The sequence below is a fragment of the Mastomys coucha genome, unplaced genomic scaffold (genome assembly GCF_008632895.1).
Source record: "Mastomys coucha isolate ucsf_1 unplaced genomic scaffold, UCSF_Mcou_1 pScaffold23, whole genome shotgun sequence".
Taxonomy (NCBI): Eukaryota; Metazoa; Chordata; class Mammalia; order Rodentia; family Muridae; genus Mastomys; species Mastomys coucha.
The window spans coordinates 67,145,922-67,164,104 of NW_022196906.1; the positions used below are offsets into that span (position 1 = coordinate 67,145,922).

General features: G+C 41.2%; 1 protein-coding gene across 3 annotated transcripts in view; it reads right to left on the bottom strand.

The window, feature by feature from the left end:
- Positions 1 to 6,666, bottom strand: part of Tex9 (testis expressed 9) — a 37,206-nt gene extending 30,540 nt beyond the window's left edge. For 2 of the 3 annotated variants that reach the window (XR_004111551.1, XR_004111552.1), the window contains exons 1-4: positions 6,496 to 6,566; positions 6,289 to 6,368; positions 2,663 to 2,726; positions 912 to 991 (exon numbers count right to left, since the gene is read on the bottom strand). Coding sequence is in view for 1 of the 3 variants with exons in the window: in XM_031344348.1 (XP_031200208.1) it covers positions 912 to 991; positions 2,663 to 2,726; positions 6,289 to 6,368; positions 6,496 to 6,522 (251 nt within the window). In the remaining 2 variants the exon portion in view is untranslated. Of the gene's footprint in view, positions 1 to 911; positions 992 to 2,662; positions 2,727 to 6,288; positions 6,369 to 6,495 lie in introns of all 3 variants that reach the window. The other variant, XM_031344348.1, reaches the window with a different exon arrangement.
- Positions 6,667 to 18,183: the final 11,517 nt, after the last annotated feature.

The following is an 18,183-nucleotide window of genomic DNA, read 5'->3' on the forward strand; positions in this document are numbered from 1 at the left end:
AAAAAAAAAAAAAAAAAAACAAAAGTTAAGAGTTGGTGAACAGAACCAGTGCTGTTGACCTAAGCATTTACTCATACATAAGAAGTCTCAGAGTCATTACTACCGGGAATAAAGTGGATGGGTGGAAAAACAGGAGGTTACAGATGGCTTTAATTACAGGTGTTAACTTCGCAAGAGCAGAGACAGGCCCATTTAGTTACCATTGTGACTGGGGTCCTCTGTATACTGAAGAACAAGCTTCATAAAAAACTGAAGGCTCAGTTGTGAAATGTGGTGCTCACTGGAACCAAGAAGAGAATCCCACTAAACAGAAACTGCAGGTGTGGCTAGAATTTCATTGTGTAATGCTTGAAACAGCTGTGGGTTATCAAGAGACAAAGTCACAGCATGGGCTGTTTGGGGCCATCACTGCCTCTCCTTCAATAAGACTATAATTTTACTTACATAGAACCCACATTTCTGCTAAATATATTACAAATATTTTATGGTTGCCTAATTTCTTGGTATGCTAAAAACGCACAAGAAGTCAAAAAAATAACATATGTGTATCTATAGTAATTTAGTCTTCACACATAACTTTAAAAGAAAGACAGTAGAGTGTGTGAGGAAGGGGCTGTGAAACGGCTGTACTGGGAACCCTGGGAAAACTACTCTGTTTGACCTTAGCCCATCACTGACCTTCCCTAAGCTACAGTTTTTCAAGTGAAGGCAATAACATCTATTCTTAAACAGTACCTAGAGTTACACAAGATAAAACAGGTTAAGAGCGTGCCTTGTATCTGACTAATAAGGCCCCAACATATATATTATACTCTTGTTTGAATTATTAACATTTTCAGAAAGATTTTATACATTGAAGATTTACAAGGATCACTGGAAGAAAGCTGTAGCTGAGAACTGAAGTCACGTACCTCGGATTGTAACCATCCTCCTCTTTGCATGCTGTAATTAGTGCTGAAAAAGGCGTGGCTCGCACTTCTTGCTGCTCTCTCTAGTTAGACAAGACAAGCCATGAATACTCAAAACAACACTGACAGGACTGAGCTTAGCTGCCCTCTGAACACTCATTGTTCCAGAACTGTCCAGGTTGCTACAGTATCAGGAATGCTGTGCTAGAACAAACAAACGCTGATTGCTATCACGGCACTCCTCTTTTGTTCCAGCATAAGAGAATCTTTGAAGAGAAAAGCCTAGGAATAGTAAGGCCTTTAAACCCTATAAAGTCCACGTGAAGTTAGGGAGTAAAAACTGGTGAGGAGCCATTAGGCAACAAAACAGTAAATGTGAACTGAAGATGGCAGACGTTACATTCGGCTAGCTTTTGGGAGTAGCAAGCAGCCTTCCCCTTCCAAACCTCCCTCAGTTTTTTTTACTGTTCTTTCTGGGGTGGACATAAAGGTTCTCTGTAGGGGACTCCATAAGCATATAGAAAATGCTCCTCTCATTTTACTGTGACATGCTGCTCTTCTGGAAAAATGTTTTCCTTCTGTTCAGATAAAAAACTGTAAATTAAAGTTAAAATATTTCGCCGGGCAGTGGTGGTGCACTCCTTTAATCCCAGCACTTGGGAGGCAGAGGCAGGCGGGTTTCTGAGTTCAAGGCCAGCCTGGTCTACAGAGTGAGTTCCAGGACAGCCAAGGCGACACAGGGAAACCCTGTCTCGAAAAAACCAAAAAAAAAAAAAAAAAAAAAAAAAAAATTAATTACAAATACAACTAGCAAGTCTATGATTACTATCTATTAAGTGAAATTTATAAATGCTGTATTTCTTAACCCTCAACTAATAATTGTGGATTTATATGAAGGATCAAAATAAAATATTGACAGTGAAGAATGGCTCAGTGACTAATAGCAGCTACTACTCTAGCAGAGGACCCATGTTTGGCTGCCAGCGTGTGGGCTCCTCACCCACGTCAGGAAGCTCATAGTCAGTCATTGTAAGTCCAATTCCAGAGGATCCAACATCTGGTGTCTGGTGCTCTCATGCGTACTCACACATAGACACATACATATAGTGAAAAATAAAAATGATTCTTAAAAAATAATGAAGTATTATTAGAATTCCTTCCCTGCCTCCATCAACTCCACTTTGGGGAGCAAATAGGATTAAGGAATCAGTAAAGTCAGGCCAAGAACCTCATTTGTACACAACACACAGGGCAAGAAACTGCTTAGTACTGCAGTCCCAATGTCTGCTCTCACCACTCAGCTCTCACCTCAAGCTCTGCTACTCTGAACTCTACTGAATTTTTTGGTGTTAATTTAATTATTGCTACCTGTCTAATCAGAGACACACCCATCAGTCTGTGAGAGGGATCTGGCAATTCCTTTATTAAGTCAAAGGGTGAGCCTGGGTCAGTATTCCTCAAATCTGAGAAGTCAGGGACCCAAGAACACATTAGAACTATATGATACCTATAGTTTGCTACTGGAAAAGATTAGTGACAGTAATGTTCTTCCGGATTATGTGATTGGAGCATCTGAATAGAAACTACTTTATTACATGCATTGAAACTATACCTGTATACACACATCCTTATTTAGCTTGTCACTCATTTAGTTGATCATTGATGCTCTGGGTATTGTTGATATGCATGTTACCCTTATGCATTAAACTTAAAGTTAGAAATGAGTACATACGGGGAACTGTACATCTACTTACTATTACTTCCTCAGCTTGTCGAACCAGATTAGCAGTTTTTGCCTCTAATTCTGCATTTAAACGCCTAAAAGCAAAAAATAATGTGACAGTTGGGTTATACTCAAATTATAACAAAAATAAAAATAATGACATTTGGGCAAGTACATTATAATCAATGCATGCCAAAACACACAACATTTTTAGTCTGAAATAAACCCAGCTACTAGAACGCCCCACCTCTTCCTACCTCTAGTAGGACCGCAGCACTGCCCTGCCTGCCCACAGCCCTTTACTAGCATCTTCCATGAAGTAAGTCGTCAGACTAGTAAACTAGGCAAGAGCAAACTGTGTGAGTTCAACTCAGCTCCAGGATTAACCACCAGAGAACACAAATTCCAACCATGCATCTTTAGAGATGGGGGCCCTGCTCTCCTGATGACTAGAGTGACCAGAATCCAGGAAAGCCTGCACGGACTGGGGTGCGACATCTTTGAGAAGCCAGCTCACAACTCGGCCATACACTTCAGTACCAATATCATCACAAATATGGGACTAATTTGGCCTCCATTTCTAATCTAGCAAAAAGCATGATAACAACTTGATCCAATTAAGCCTGCAAGAATGATTATAAGGAAAATGTTTTTGTTTTTGTTTTTGTTTTTCTCTGTATAGCCCTGGCTGTCCTGGAACTCACTCTGTAAACCAGGATGGCCTTGAACTCAGAAATCTGCCTGCCTCTGCCTCCCAAGTGCTGGAATTAAAGGTGTGTGCCACCACCACCTGGCACACACACACACAAGTTTGTATTCAACCAGAAACAGGGAAAAAATATATTTATATTCACATGGTCAGCATCTTAACTGGCTTCACAACAGTCCAGAGAGCACATTTAGCCTAGTACACTAAATTCTATTCCTGTCTATTTTCCTTTTAAAGATTCACACTATGCCAGCCGGGCAGTGGTGGCACACACCTTTAATCCCAGTACTTGGGAGGCAGAGGCAGGCGGATTTCTGAGTTCGAGGCCAGCCTGGTCTACAGAGTGAGTTCCCAGACAGCCAGAGCTACACAGAGAAACCCAGTCTTGAAAACAACAAAAAAATACAATCTAAAAAAAAAAAAAAAAAGATTCACACTATGATATATATCTTTTTCTCCTATTGAAGGGTCCCATCTCCAACCATGGCTGAAGTTCTATCAAGGTACATAATTCTAAAGTAACAGGAGGATCTAATCCCTAACCTAAGGAGGATGGGGTAGAAGAGGCTAAGGACAGACAGCATCATATCCTTTCTTTAAAGTCTTACCTTTAAGAAATACGTTCATGTTTTAGGATTACTTGGTTAAAAAGAGAAGTAGATTTATTACATTTAAAGATTATTATATTTAGATTAAGAAATAGATTTATTATATTTAAAGTGACTTTTACCTTTTTCTTAGAATAATCGGGAGGACTTAAATTGAAACTTATGAGTCAATGCAGGTCAACCAAGAGGATTAAGCCTATTTTTTTTTTACTCTAAATTCATTAAAATGAGAGATAAAATGTAGTGGTAGAAATAAGCACTAAGCTCAAGCTCAGAGGAAATGGCCTCATATTAATAATGACTTAAAATTCTAAGTCAGAGCCACTCAGAGGACTAGAAGCCACAATGGCCTAGCAGTGAGAACTGGGTGTACAACAGGAGCTTCAAAACACAGGCTACAAAGACTCTGCCCACAACCTCAGGTGATGGGGGGTGGGGTGAGGAGGACTACCCTGTAATCCAAACACACGGAGGAGGGGTACAGATGGTTCAGAGACAGGATGCCAACCTTCACACAACTTAAGTGCAGAAGAAAGGTAAGCTAGTAGGGGAAACTCCAAGCCACGCTACAAGAACATTTTCTCATCTAGAATATAAGGGCTCTGAAAACTAGCCCTGTTGAAGACGGACTTAAAAAAATAACAAATCACATTGGCCACCAAGGGAGAACAGGCAGGCACAAGAAGGGAGAGAAGGGACTTACACTATAAAGACCCGAGAGAAACACAATAAAAAGCTTTAATCAGAATTCTAATTTGAAAAAGGGGAAAAGCGCAAGAACAGACTGTTAAGGTTTGAAGGTTAACTTTCCCCAGTGGTTCCCACTGTGGTGCTGTTTGGGGAGGTGTAGCTCTTGGAGTAGGGTATCAGGTGAGGTCCTTTAGGCTTACAGTCCAGCCTCCCTTCCTGCCTGAACTCTGTGTTTCTTGATCTACCAAGGTGACTTGCCTGCCATAAACTCCTCTGCCACATACATTATGACCTGAATTAAACTGTGGAGAAAAGTTTATATCAAATTTTTTAAAAATTACATTTAGTCAGGTTAGGAATCAAAGCAAACAACTTTTTAGAGCCTAATTTAAAAGGAATCTACCCAATTCCCAGAGAAACCTCAAATAAAATGAATTATTAAAAGTGAGCTCCTCAAAATGACAGCTGCTTGTGGTTACTGTTTACATTTCATTTTGCATTGTCACAAACGGGGAAAAGGGGATGCATAGAAAACACACTACCATAACTAGCAGACGGAGGTCTCCAACAGAATCCATGGGGTTTTACAGCATGAACCATAGTGGAGCAGCGCTAAAGGTCTTCACACTACTGAAAAGCATATCTCCTTCTTGTTGTACTTGAAATTAGTTTAAATGCTTTAAATTTAAAAAGTTAAAATACATCAAATGGCAAATAAAGCAGACATAATCTTTGCCTTGGTAGAGTTCAGAGTCCAATAGAGGAGGCAGAGTATAGGAAAGTAAACTACTGCTGGGCCTGGTGGTGCAAGCCTTTAATCCCAACACTCTAGAGGCAAAGCAGATGCAGCTCTGTGAGTTCAGGGCCTGATCTACATAGTGAGGTCAAGGACAGCTACGGCTGTGTAATGTCCCTTTCTCGGGGAGAAAAAAAAAAGCTATCAAGTGAGTTTATTTTTAACAAAATATGCTAATTGCAAAAAATTATTAAACAACTAGGGCCCTGATCCGCAAGGCCAAAGGCCCTCTGAGTTTTACAGTCAGAAGGCAAGAAGAAAGACCCACGTCCCTTGTGACTCGAGAGTTCCACACTATGTAAGTAAGAGAGGAGAAGCAGGTTAAATGAAAGTGCCAGAGTTACCAAAACTTTGCAGGTGCAATAACAAGAACTAAATGCAGTTCTAAGCAGTGCAATGAAGAGATGAAATGAAAATGAAAAGGTTGCTCTGGCCTCTGCAAGAAACTCGGAGAAGGACGGTGGGGGTAGGCAGACATCGTGAAGCCCAGAGAACAAGACAAGGAAGGGATATCTTCCTTCTTCCCTCCCACTGTAGACAGGAGCTTTTCATTTGGAAATTTGTGCAAAGTAAACTCTAGTACTTTGAGAATCCTCAAAGTCTACTCTAGGGATTTCCCTCTCGGTGGTAATTTCTGCGCTCCAAGCCACTTCCAAGTGAACCCTCCTGCTGCCCAACACGGTTTTGGACTACATTTTTGTTCCTACAAATATTTTCTCAGGCTACTCCTGTGAAAGAGCCAAGGCTAAGGGGAAATGAGGAGGGGGTGGGTGTGTGGGGGGGGGTCCCTACATGCAGCCACCCTACAGGAAAGGCACCCCAGTAACCGCCCTGGAAATACGAGGGATGCTCACTTGTACTCTTGCTCACGGGCGAGGAGGTCCCGTCCAGCTGCAAGCTGCCCGCGCGACTGGGTACCTGCAGCACCGCGTCTCTGCAGACAGAGTTGCAGAGCTCAAGTTCAAGAAAGTGCGGTGTCCGTCCTCCCTCCCGCCCGCCCGCAGCCCGCAGCCCGCAGCCCGCAGCCTAGCCACTGGTCAGGACTTTAGGGTGGAACTCACCGGCGCTCTAACACTTCGCCCCGCCATCTTTACCTACCCCGGGGCGATGCGGTTGCCGTGGTAACGGTACAACTTCCCGCGAGAGTTCTCAGGTCTCGGGCAGCCTCCCGCCAGAGGGCAGCCTCTTCTGTGTCCATCTAGAACAGCTTTTGAGTGAGCTTTGACCAGCAGCTCCTGGATTCCCTTAACCCATGGAGACTAGCGCTTTAATCCACAAACCTGCGAGTCCTCTCCCTGGAAATGGAAGGGTTTCTGACCCCACCACGCAGACAACAAGCAAGTGTAAGCCCCTCTCTGGAGGTGCTTCTCCAGCCCAGTAGGCCAATCCGACTCACAAGTAGATTTTGCTAAAATGGATATTTCAGGGCAGTTCTATGCTTCTGATTTTGCATATTTACTCACGCCACGGGACTGAGAGCTCAGGCAGTCAATTTTGGCACAAGTTGAGTCCAGACCTACCATTCACAGATCTAAACCACTTCCTCTGCAAAGCAGGGCTAAGAATGGTGTCAACAGCACCTCATAACTGAGAAGTAAATGAGCTCATGCTTAAGACCCTGCCTGCAACACAGGTCGGGATCCTATCGTTTGGGGATAAAACTGAGAGTCTAGAAATAATCCTTCCCATTTACAGTCACTTGGCCTAACGACGCCAAAGTTATTCAAGAGGAAGAGAGTGTTCTACAACAATGGAAAGCAACTGCGTGTCCACACATAAAAGAATAAACTCCGGTTGATTCACACCAGATACAAAAAGGAATTCCACATCATAGCTAAATGAAAAACTATCCATAAGCACCATGCGTGTGAACTGTCGAGGCAATGAATTAAGAGAATTTTTTTTACTATGCCCCCAGGAGGATAAACAACTGTGTCTACAACATATAAAGAATGATTAGAATAAAGAAACAAAAACAAAAAAAGAACCAAGGGGCATTTTATAGGCATTTATCCAAAGACAGTACACAAATAATTAAAACATATAAAAAGATGCTCAGTAGTGTGGGTCTTCAGATAGATGGAAACCATAAACCAGTGTAAGACACCCTCTCATACCCACTAAGGTCACTATAATAAATAGGAGACAGGAACAAGTGAGGGACTATATGGAGATACTCGAGCCTTGTGCTATCAGCGATCATGCAGTAGCTAGGTAAACAGTCTGGCAATTCCTTTCAAGTTTATACAGTTATCCCATAATCTAGCAGTGCACACAAATGTGGTGGTTTGAATGAGAAATGACCCCAGACCCCCCAAAAGGCTCACATTTGAATACCTGGTCCCTAATTAGAGCTGTATGGGGTATATTGTGGAACCTTCATGAGGTGTAGCCTTGCTGGAGGAAGTATGTCACTATGGCTAGGCTTTAAGAGCTCCTAGCCTCACCACACTTCCAGCACTTTTCTGGGCTTCATGTTTGCAGTTTAAGATGTGATCTCTCAGCTTCCTGCTCTGGCTGCCTGCTGCCATGCTCCCTTCTACCTGCCATTTAAAGCTCTTTCTGGACCCACCAGTCAAAATACATTCTTTTCTTCATAAGTTCTTTTTGGTTATGGTGCTCTCTCACAGCAACCAAAAAGCAAATAGTGAACTAGATATATACCAAATAATAACAGTAATAATAATAATAATAATAATAATAATAATAATAAGTACCTGAAAGTTATATATAAAAGTGTATAAAAATATTATTCATAGTAACCAAAAGTAAAAATTACTAAAATTACATAAACTGATGAGTAGATAAATTAAAACCATTATTTATATAATGGAATATACTCAACAAAAATGAACAAAATGTCTGATACTTGCTACAATATAAAAGAACCTTGATGACATTAAGCTAAGCAAAAGAAACTATTAAAAATTATACCATATTATGTAATTCAATTTAAAAAGACCACAAGTATGTGATTTCATTCCAATGTGTTGATATGACCACAAAGTGGCCAGAATAGCGAAATCTACAGAGAAAGAAAGTAGATTGTTTGCCTATGTTGAGCAGATAGCAAATAGTTTGAAGGGTATTGTAGGGTACAAAAATACAAAAATATATTATAGTGGCAAGGTATAATGGTGAACACCATTAATCCCAGGACTTGGAAGGCAGAGATAGGCAGATCTCTGTGATTTCAAGGCAATCCTAGTCTACATAGTGAGTTTCAAGACAGTCAGAGCTACATAGTGAGACACTGTCTCAAAAAAAAAAATGAAAACAAATAAAATATAGTATTGGTGGCACATCTCCCTAAACATATTAAACATCAGTGAATAGTATACTTTATGTGGAGTGAATGGTAAATATGTGAATAAATCAAAATGTCAAAACTTTTTTTTCTTGTTTTTTTTTTTTGTTTTTTTTTTTTTTTTTTTTTTTTTTTTTTTTTTTTTTGTTTTTTTTTGTTTTTTTGTCTTCGAGACAGGGTTTCTCTGTGTAGCCCCTGGCTGTCCTGGAACTCACTCTGTAGACCAGGCTGGCCTCAAACTCAGAAATCCACCTGCCTCTGCCTCCCAAGTGCTGGGATTGAAGGCGTGCATCACCACTGCCTGACTCGACACATTTTTTTTTAAAATGAGTTATTTCAAAAGTTAGAGGTTAGAAAAAGACAGGCCATGCTTAACATTAACCAAAAATAAAGCTGCAGTATCCAATTCACTTTAAACAAAGATGGTTTCAGAAAAATTATTAAGAACAAAGAGGATTATATAGGGAGGAAGACCCTAATTCTTCAAGGAGAATTAGAATTAGATTGGAATACTAGTCCTTAGCATTCATTTGCCCAATGCAGAATTGTCAAGCTGCAGTCAGCCAGACTACAGACCACAAGGGGAAACAGTCATACCAGGACTGTAGATGACAATTCCAACATGCCTCTTCCAGTGACTGCCAGGTCACGCGACAGAACACCAGCAAGGACACCGCAAGGACATGGGGATTCTAAACAGTGCTAGCAACCAGCTCTTAAGTCTATCAACATTTATAGAAAACTCATCCAGAAGTAGTAGACTATTCCCTCTTCACAAAGCCATTGGGATGAGGTAGGTACATTCTTTAAAAGAAGAGACATTATGGGCTGCTTTAACAATTTAGCACTACTAATTGGTGGCTGAAGACAACACAAATATCTCATGGTCCTAGGGGTGAGATGTGAAAGAAATCCTGGTGTTGGCAGGGACATGTCCTTTTCAAAGCCTGTAAGCAGGGAGGAACTTTATTTGCCTCCTTCTGGTTTCTACCTGTGACTCTCACTGACTTGATTCCCTTGGCTTGATCTCTCCACACACTCTCTCTTCTGCTGGAGACGCCTTACTCCATGCCCCAAATCCCAACGGAGTCTCTTTTGTGGAGTTTGTTTTTAGAAAACTAGGGCAGGTGTGCCTCTGCTTGCATTCATGGCCTTCTAACCATTTCCATGCCTAGTATGTTAATTGGCTTTCTCTCTTTGCCCCATTTCCCTCGATTTTTTTGCATGTTTTTACATGTTTCCGTGTATGTGTGCATGCACATGTAGCTGTCTATATGTACATGGGTGCACATGTTTATAGAGGCTCCAAGGCTGTCAGGAATTATACACTTGCATCTTATTCACTGAGGCAGGGACTCTCAATTGAATCTAGAGCTTGCTGATTAGCTAATCTCATAGTTGGATGTGAACTTCCTGATGTGGGTCCTGGGAATGGAGTCTGGGTTCTGTGCAAGAACACCAAACTGCTGAGCTATCTTTCTAGCCCCACACCATGAAACTTTAAGTAGAAGTACTTCTAGGGGAGGAGAGGAGGAGGAACAGAAAGCAAGCAGAGTGGCTCATCCACTATAATAATTTTGGCGCCATCTCAAATAATTTTTGTAAAGCTGCAATATAAGTAAAATAAACCACAATTACCCATAATTATTCCACATAGCTCACACAATCAACAAAAGAAACCAAGTTGGAAAGCCCTTAAAATGCCTGAGGTCAGACAACAATGTGTGTGGTATTCAGGATATTGAAAGAGACCTAGAGATATACATACACTTATTTTTAATTAATTAACTAATTTACATTACATCTGACCACAGTTCCCCTCCCTCTTCTCCTCGCAGTCCTTTCCCCCTGCCCCACACCCATCCACTCTTCCTTTCTTTCTCCCATGGATGTCAAACAGCTCTGGCATATCAACTTGCAGGAGACTAGGCTCATCTTCTCCTATTGAGTCTAGAAGAGGCAGCCCAGTAGAGGAAAAGGTCCCAGAGGCAGGCAAATGGAGTCAGAGACAGCCCATACTCCCACTGTTAGGAGTCCCACACAAAGACCAAGCTATACAACTGTTACATATGAGGGCCTAGGTCAGTTCTATGCATGTTCTCTGGTTGCCTGTTCAGTCTCTGTGAGACACTATGAGCCCAGATTAATTGATTCTGTAGGTTTTCTTGTGGTGTCCCCGAGCCCTCTGGCTCCTGCAGCCCTTCCTTTCCCTCTTTCAGAGGACTCCCCAAGCTCTGTCTAATGTTTTTCTGTGGGTCTCTGCATTTGTTCCCATCACTTGCTGAGTGAAGCCTCTGTGATGACAGTTCTGCTAGGCTCCTGTCATATACATTTGTTTTAATCTACTTTATTCACTTAAAAGATGGATCTAAACCAAGCCAAATGATTTTCCTAAATATGAAGAACAATGGCACAGTAACTAGTCTCAGAGCATGTATATTCTACTTAGAAAAAGTAAACAATGCATTAATGAATACTTCCTTTAGATAGGTAGAATGCTAGGTACTTGCAATTAGAAAAGTCATTTACTAGCCGGGTGGTGGTGGTGCACACCTTTAATCCCAGCACTTGGGAGACAGAGGCAGGCGGATTTCTTGAGTTCAAGGCCAGTCTGGTCTACAGAGTGAGTTCCAGGACAGCCAGGGCTATACAGAGAAACCCTATCTTGAAAAAACCAAAAAACCAAAAAACCAAAAAAAATAAAAGTCATTTACTGCAGTTATCACTATATGGGTACTAGAAATCAAACCTGAGACCTCTGGAAGAGCAGTCAGTTCTCTTAACTGCTGAACAATCTCTGCAGCCCCAAACATGATATATTTTTATCATTACATCAACAGATGCCCTTCCATAATATACAACCTAATTTTCAAAAATACTGGTTTTAACTTCAATAACCTACTATTGCCTCTTCAGCTCCATGTTCACCTTCTGTCTCTATTGATCACAGTATACAGAAAGAACTGGGTGGATATATTCCTCTCCAGCCTAATGCTTGGGCAATTCTGCCTCCCTGTTCTTAGTACAGAATACTGCAATGATTTTTATAAACTATTTTTTTCTTTTCTACATTTCTTTGTTTTTTTTTAAAAAAAAATTCTCCTTCTTTGTCTTTACTAGATAATCCAACAGAGATCTAAAAATCCTATCTTAACATAGTTTTACTCTGCTGTTGAATTCCTCTCAGACCAATGACTTAACTTCTGCACATCTATGTTCTACATACAAATTTACTGAAGATGAATGGAGTTTAATTTAGCTTTTTTTCTCAACCTAGGAAAGCAACAAAAAAGGGGGCAACCGCCTGACTTGAGTTTTTTTTAACACAGCTTCATTATTTTGATATGAATTCCCTAGACATCAGACTCAGACATATTTAAATCTGAGGGCAAATGCACTCCAAAGATAAATATAAATTACTTTGCAATTACTCAACTTCTTCCTCTTTTAATACAGACAATTGCGTTGACATATTTTACACAGTGAAAAGGGATACAAATTTTGGCTAGCAATTAACTTTTTATGTAACTATGAGATATTGTAGCCCAAAGAGATAGGATATAGACTTATTAATAATTCTTTTGAAATGTTACATTTAAAATTGGGTCATAATTAGTGATTCCTGAAAAAAAATCCCCAGCTAATTTTAATGCCCTAGCTTAAATAATGCTTGAACACAATGGCTTCATCTTGAAAATCTGACAACCAAATTGATACTAATTAAAGCAACTTGAGCAATTTTCCTAGGGCGCTAAAACAAAAATGGGATCTGAAGCTCAGAAACAAATTAGTGTCTGTCATAAAATCAGGTGATTAGGAGATTTTAAAAGCATACATGTAATGCAGCACAGAGCCAAAGTTCTTCCAGGCATTAAATAGGAGGCTGTTTATAGAGCTGAAGCTGGTAGGAGCTTTGTTCTGAGCTCTACTGGGAGCCGAGTCCTGAGTCCCGGGTGGGTCAGGAGGAGACACTGACCTAGTTACATGACTGTGTCACAGGGTAGCAAGCCAGAGTTCATACAGCAAATTCACCAATTCAGATCAACACTGAATCTGTTCCAGTGGACTGGGTAGACAAAATAGGAGATCGAGAAAGGCCAGAAATTTGGGGGTTCAGAAGCAGAAGCCTAACAAAAGCATGTGTTTGTGGAGCACTGGATTCTGCCCCTCAAGAACAGGCCGTTTGCATTCTCTTCCACATGCCTTTGTTTCACTATTCCTATCCCAGTAAGAAGCTTAAATTCTGAGCAATGAACTGAAGCAGAAATCCTATAAACATGGCCTGGGATCATATGGAGTGATAAGAAAACATGTGAAAAGTCAGTAGCTTACTTCCTTTCTCCTGAAGAAAGCAACTCAAAGGGAAAAGGGTTTCTTTTGGCTTACCGGTCAAGGTATAGACCATCACAGTGGGACAGTCAAGCCAGCAGGAGCTTGAGGCAGCTGGTCACATTGCTTGACTGTCAAGAAGCAGAGAGTGATGAATGCATGCCTATTAGTACTCAGCCCTATTTCTCCATCTTACACAGCCCAGGATCCTCTGCCAGGGGAATAGTACTGCCAACAACCATGATGGATCTTGGAGCATCAATTAATGTAATCAAGATAATCCTACACTGTCATGCCCAGAGGGCCATCTCCCCAGTGATTCTAGATTCTGTTAAGTGACAATTAACCTAACCATCTCCCCAGGCATACAAAACTTAGCCTTAGAGCAAAAAAAAATTAATCTCATGTTGCAACTGGCAAAACACGTCCAGCTTAGGAAGAAAGACAAAACCAGTGCTGGCAAGACAGTCAGAAACAAGAAAGCTGAAAGTTTCTCACACGGAGAGTGCCCTTTAAATGAACAGGACCAAGGAAAGTGGATGCTGGTAAGCAGCTTGGTCCTCAAGAAGTTCTCCATGACAGAGGGAGAATGGAGCATCCCGAATGGAGTATTTTCTGCACCTTAATTATCAGATCCAGATAGAATACCAAGAGGTGCCCCTTTAGGATACTTAATGAGTTAAATTTTAGAATCCAATTATGAAAACTGTTAGTAATAGCTACATTTACTAAGCACTTAATTTGGGTCAAACATTTTTCCATAGATTATGTATAATAGTCTCATAGATCTAGAAGGTAGTAATATACAAGTAATATACATATTTCTATTTTACAATACGGAAACCAATGCTTAAGAGTAGTAAAATGTTCATACTCACTTGCTACCAAACTCTATGTGGTGGATGGCTAATCTTAGTTGTCCACTTGACCACATCTGGAGTTAACTAAAACTTAAGCAGCTGGGCACACCTGGGAGGCATTTTCTTTTGGCTGGATTATTTGAGGTGGAAGACCCACACTCAGTCTGGATCATTTGAGGTTAAAAGAAGCACACTAAATCTAGTTCACATGCTCTGGTAGAAAGGTAAAAGGACCTGGAAGAAGGAAGCGTGTGCTTTCTGTCTGCCTTCACTCTCACTGGCAACTTCATCTATTCCCAAGCCATTCCTTCCCTGGTGTCAGGCCCTACCCCTTCAGGATTCCAAGTGGATTGGAAACTGCCATCTCTCTAGGATAGTGGTTCTCAGCCTGAAGATTGAGTCCTCTTTGGGGGTGTCAAATGACCCTTTAACTGGGGTCACATATCAGATATCTTACATATCAGATATTTACATTACAATTCATAACAGTAGCAAAATGCCAGTTATAAAGTATCAATAAAAATAACTTTATGGTTGGGGAAGGTCACAACATGACCCTATATTAAAGGGCTGCAGCATTAGGAGGGTTGAGAACTGCTGCTCTAGGACTCCCCCTGGGACTTCAGCACCAGATTGGCACTGCTGAGAAATCCAGTCTCCTGGACCAAATGATGATTGGCTCCTTGGCCTTTCCATCAGGAGACAGTCATGTTTGGACTATTTGAACCACAGCTTGTAAGCCACTCTAACAAATCCCTTTCTAATATATAGGTGTATGTTCTTTCTATCAATTGTTTCTTAGAGAGCTCTGACTAATACACACTGCTTCTAGGGATTTAAATAGGTTCTAGGATGTTCTAGGATGTCCTCGCACTAGCAAGGCAAGCACTTTATCCCCTGACCTACCTCCCCAGCTCATCTTGGTTTCTCCATGTCTGCCCTTTTTATCTCCAGGTTGGCATATATATTTCCCTAAAGTTTTTTTTTTGTGTGTGTGTGTATGTATATATACAATATTATATATTATGTCTTTGTTTGCATGTTCATGTGCATATGTGTATGTATGCCTATGACAGCCAGAGGACATCTCAGGAGCCATCCTCAGGAAGAAAACCCACCTTCTTTGAGATAGGGTTTCTTTTAGCCTGGAGTTTATCAATTGGGGCAAACTGGCTGATTAAAGTACCAAAGACCCTTCTATCTCTGCTTCCTTTGTATTGGGACTACAATTAAATGCCTTTAAACAAAATGAAACTTGGGTTCCGGGAGTCAAACTCTGGTCCTCTTGTTTGGAAGGCAAGCACTTCACCAATGGAGACAATCTTCTTAGTCCAGTTTTTCTTAAGCTATACCTTCCTAGAACAGAATATGTGGTTTGAACCTTCTAGTATTCAAATACCAATTTATACTTCCTCTGAGCATTTGAGTTATACCCAAAAGTTATCATGGTGTTCCCTCCAAGTTACTCTCAAGCACTTGGCCCAGACACCTGGGGCAGGAAAAGCTAACAAATGAGACAATGGGGTTAAATATGTTGATGAAAACCTGTGACGATTACCAAAGACCTCATAAGACAGTGGCAAGCACCCTTACCTGTTGAGCCATCTCAATAGACTATGTATAGAGAACTTTTTGTTTTTGTTTATTTCAAGACAGTGTCTTTCTGTGTAGCCCTGGCTGTCCTGGAACTCATTCTGCAGACTAGGCTGGCCTCACAGAGATCTCCCAGAGATCTGCCTGCCCCTGCTTCCTAAGTGCTGGTATTAAAGGCATGCACCACCACCACCACCACCACGCTATGTCTACAATTTTTAATTACACCAAATGGCCAATAATTTTTCTCAAGTCCTTACAGGCAATACTGATAGTACATGGTCCAAATACTCATCATAAATCACTTCTACACAAATGGAGGCACATCTAACAGAGAGGATATTCCAGAGGTCATCTCCTGGTAGGTGAGAGAAAATGCCTCACCTGTCCTTGGGAAAAGTTTATTCTATGCTACATACCAGGCAAGTACACACTGTTCCCCTAGTGTTCTTTGTAGATGGAGAATGGACCTAGAAACAGGGCCTGACATAGGATTCTCATGTAAATGGCTTGTTGGAGTGTTCTTGGGAGAAAGCTATCAGGATGGGACACAGCAGGCAGGGAGACAACAGGCAGGATAGCACTGTGGAAGAGGTGAACCCAAGAAGTACTAAAAGCTGAAATCTGGTCATAGCCTAACCTGACAGGAAGCTCTTAAGCTTGCCTGAGCCTTCAAAGTATCCTCCTTAATGTGAGGGGCTTTGAGCCCCTAACTGTGAGCCATGAGCTGTGGGTCACCACAGGGTCTGAATCAATCTTAGGTAAGAGACCGGATACATCACCCAGGTATTTCTCTAGGTGAGGAAGCTGGCAGCCCAATGTAATTCTCATGAGTTGAATGAGCTTTGAGCCAACATGGGCCACTCCGTGGCAGTTTGGGATTAGATGTATTTCCTTCTACTACTCATCTTCAATTATCTTTCTCTGACAAGCACTCTCTATGGTCTGGGTTTATCTGATAGCATATTTCGGGGCTCCAATACTCAGAAAGCTTAGACCCTCCAAAGTTGTGGTTACCATACTGTTAAAACTGGGCACAGAATAAGAACTGTCCCAGTGGGTTATGTGAATACAGTCCCATTCCTTCATGCCCCTCTATATATGAGCAGCACCTCTTAATGATGACCAAGGTCAATGATCCCTGCCAGTGTGCTCATTGGCTCACTGCTCTTTTTATCTATCAGCTGCTATAGAGTGAGAGGGTGTCCAAGCAGCTATAGCCTTAAGTTTAAAAAACATTTACTTTCCTTTGTAAAAGGAACCCCTCCCACCCCCCCAGAAGTCTAAGCCTTTCAACCCACACACTCTAAAAACTACAAAACTGGAATACTTTGTCCACGTGATTCATATGGGCAGTGATGGTTAACAGTGTCAGGTTGGCAGGATCTAGAAATACCTAAGAGACATCTGTGAGGGATTATCTGTGAGGGGTTATCTAGATTAGGTTAATTAAGGTGAGAAGTCCACCATCTTAACTATGGGCAACACCCTCCCACAAGCTGGGGCCTAGACTGTCTGAAAAGGAGGTGAGCTGAGCACCAGCTTCATTGCTCAAGTGCTTTCTAGCTGTGTATATGATGTGACCGGCTCCTTGCAGCTGTGTATATGATGTGACTGGCTCCTTGAAGTTTTTGCCACCTTGCCTACTTCCCATGATGGATGGCACCCTCAAACTGGGAGCCAAAATTAACCCTTCCATCCTTAAGTTTCTTTGTCAGGTATTTTGACACCACCACAAGACAACCTAACAAACAGGGTTATGCTGCGTAGGCATACTGCTATAATTCTCATCTGTTGTCACTAAAACGAGTATTCTAGTTTCAGGGGACAAACGCTATCCACTAATCCCAATCTGAAGATGTATATAACATGCTAAATGTTTTCTCTCCTGGAAGTCCTCCATAAGCCCCAGGGTCAGGCCTCCAGTAGTCATGCCACTCCCTGCTTAGGTTGACAGCCTCTGGGGTTTGTTGGTGGTAGGTTGTGTAAGAAGACCATTGGTTTGCATAGCCCTAAGAAAATTGCCTCATCTCCTCTGAAGTGAGTCTTTCGTTCTAAAAAGATGTGAGATGAGATCTCATGTCAATGAATCATAAATTCTATGCACCCACAGAGGGTATAGCTGCCCAAGGCACTGTGAGAAGTAGAGACTCCCCATACCCACAGCAACCACACTGAGGAAGAATCTGTGCTCTAAGGTGAAGGGTTTGGGGGATTGGGAGGATGTTGTCAAAGTATATAAAAAATTCAGTTATACAGGAAGGAAATTCTAGAAATCTGTATGTCATGTTAACTATAGTTAATAATAGTATACTACATTCTTTTAAATTGCTACATGAATAGACCGTATGTGTTGTCTACAAATAAATAAGTGTATAGGTAATGCATTATAAATTAGCTTGATTAAGCTATACATCCATGTCTGTCAAAACATAAATCCACAAAAATTTTTACTTGTCCATTGGCTGTGGTGGTGCATGCCTGTAATTCCAACATCTGTATCCTAATTCCAGGCCAACCTAGTCGACATAGTGAGTTCCAGACCAGCCAGGACTACATTGTCTCTGTCTCAAAAACATTTTTTGCTTGTCAATTAATTGTACAAATAGAGAAAAACATAGACGTTAATGCAGGTAGCTACCTTGCCACAAAGGAATTTA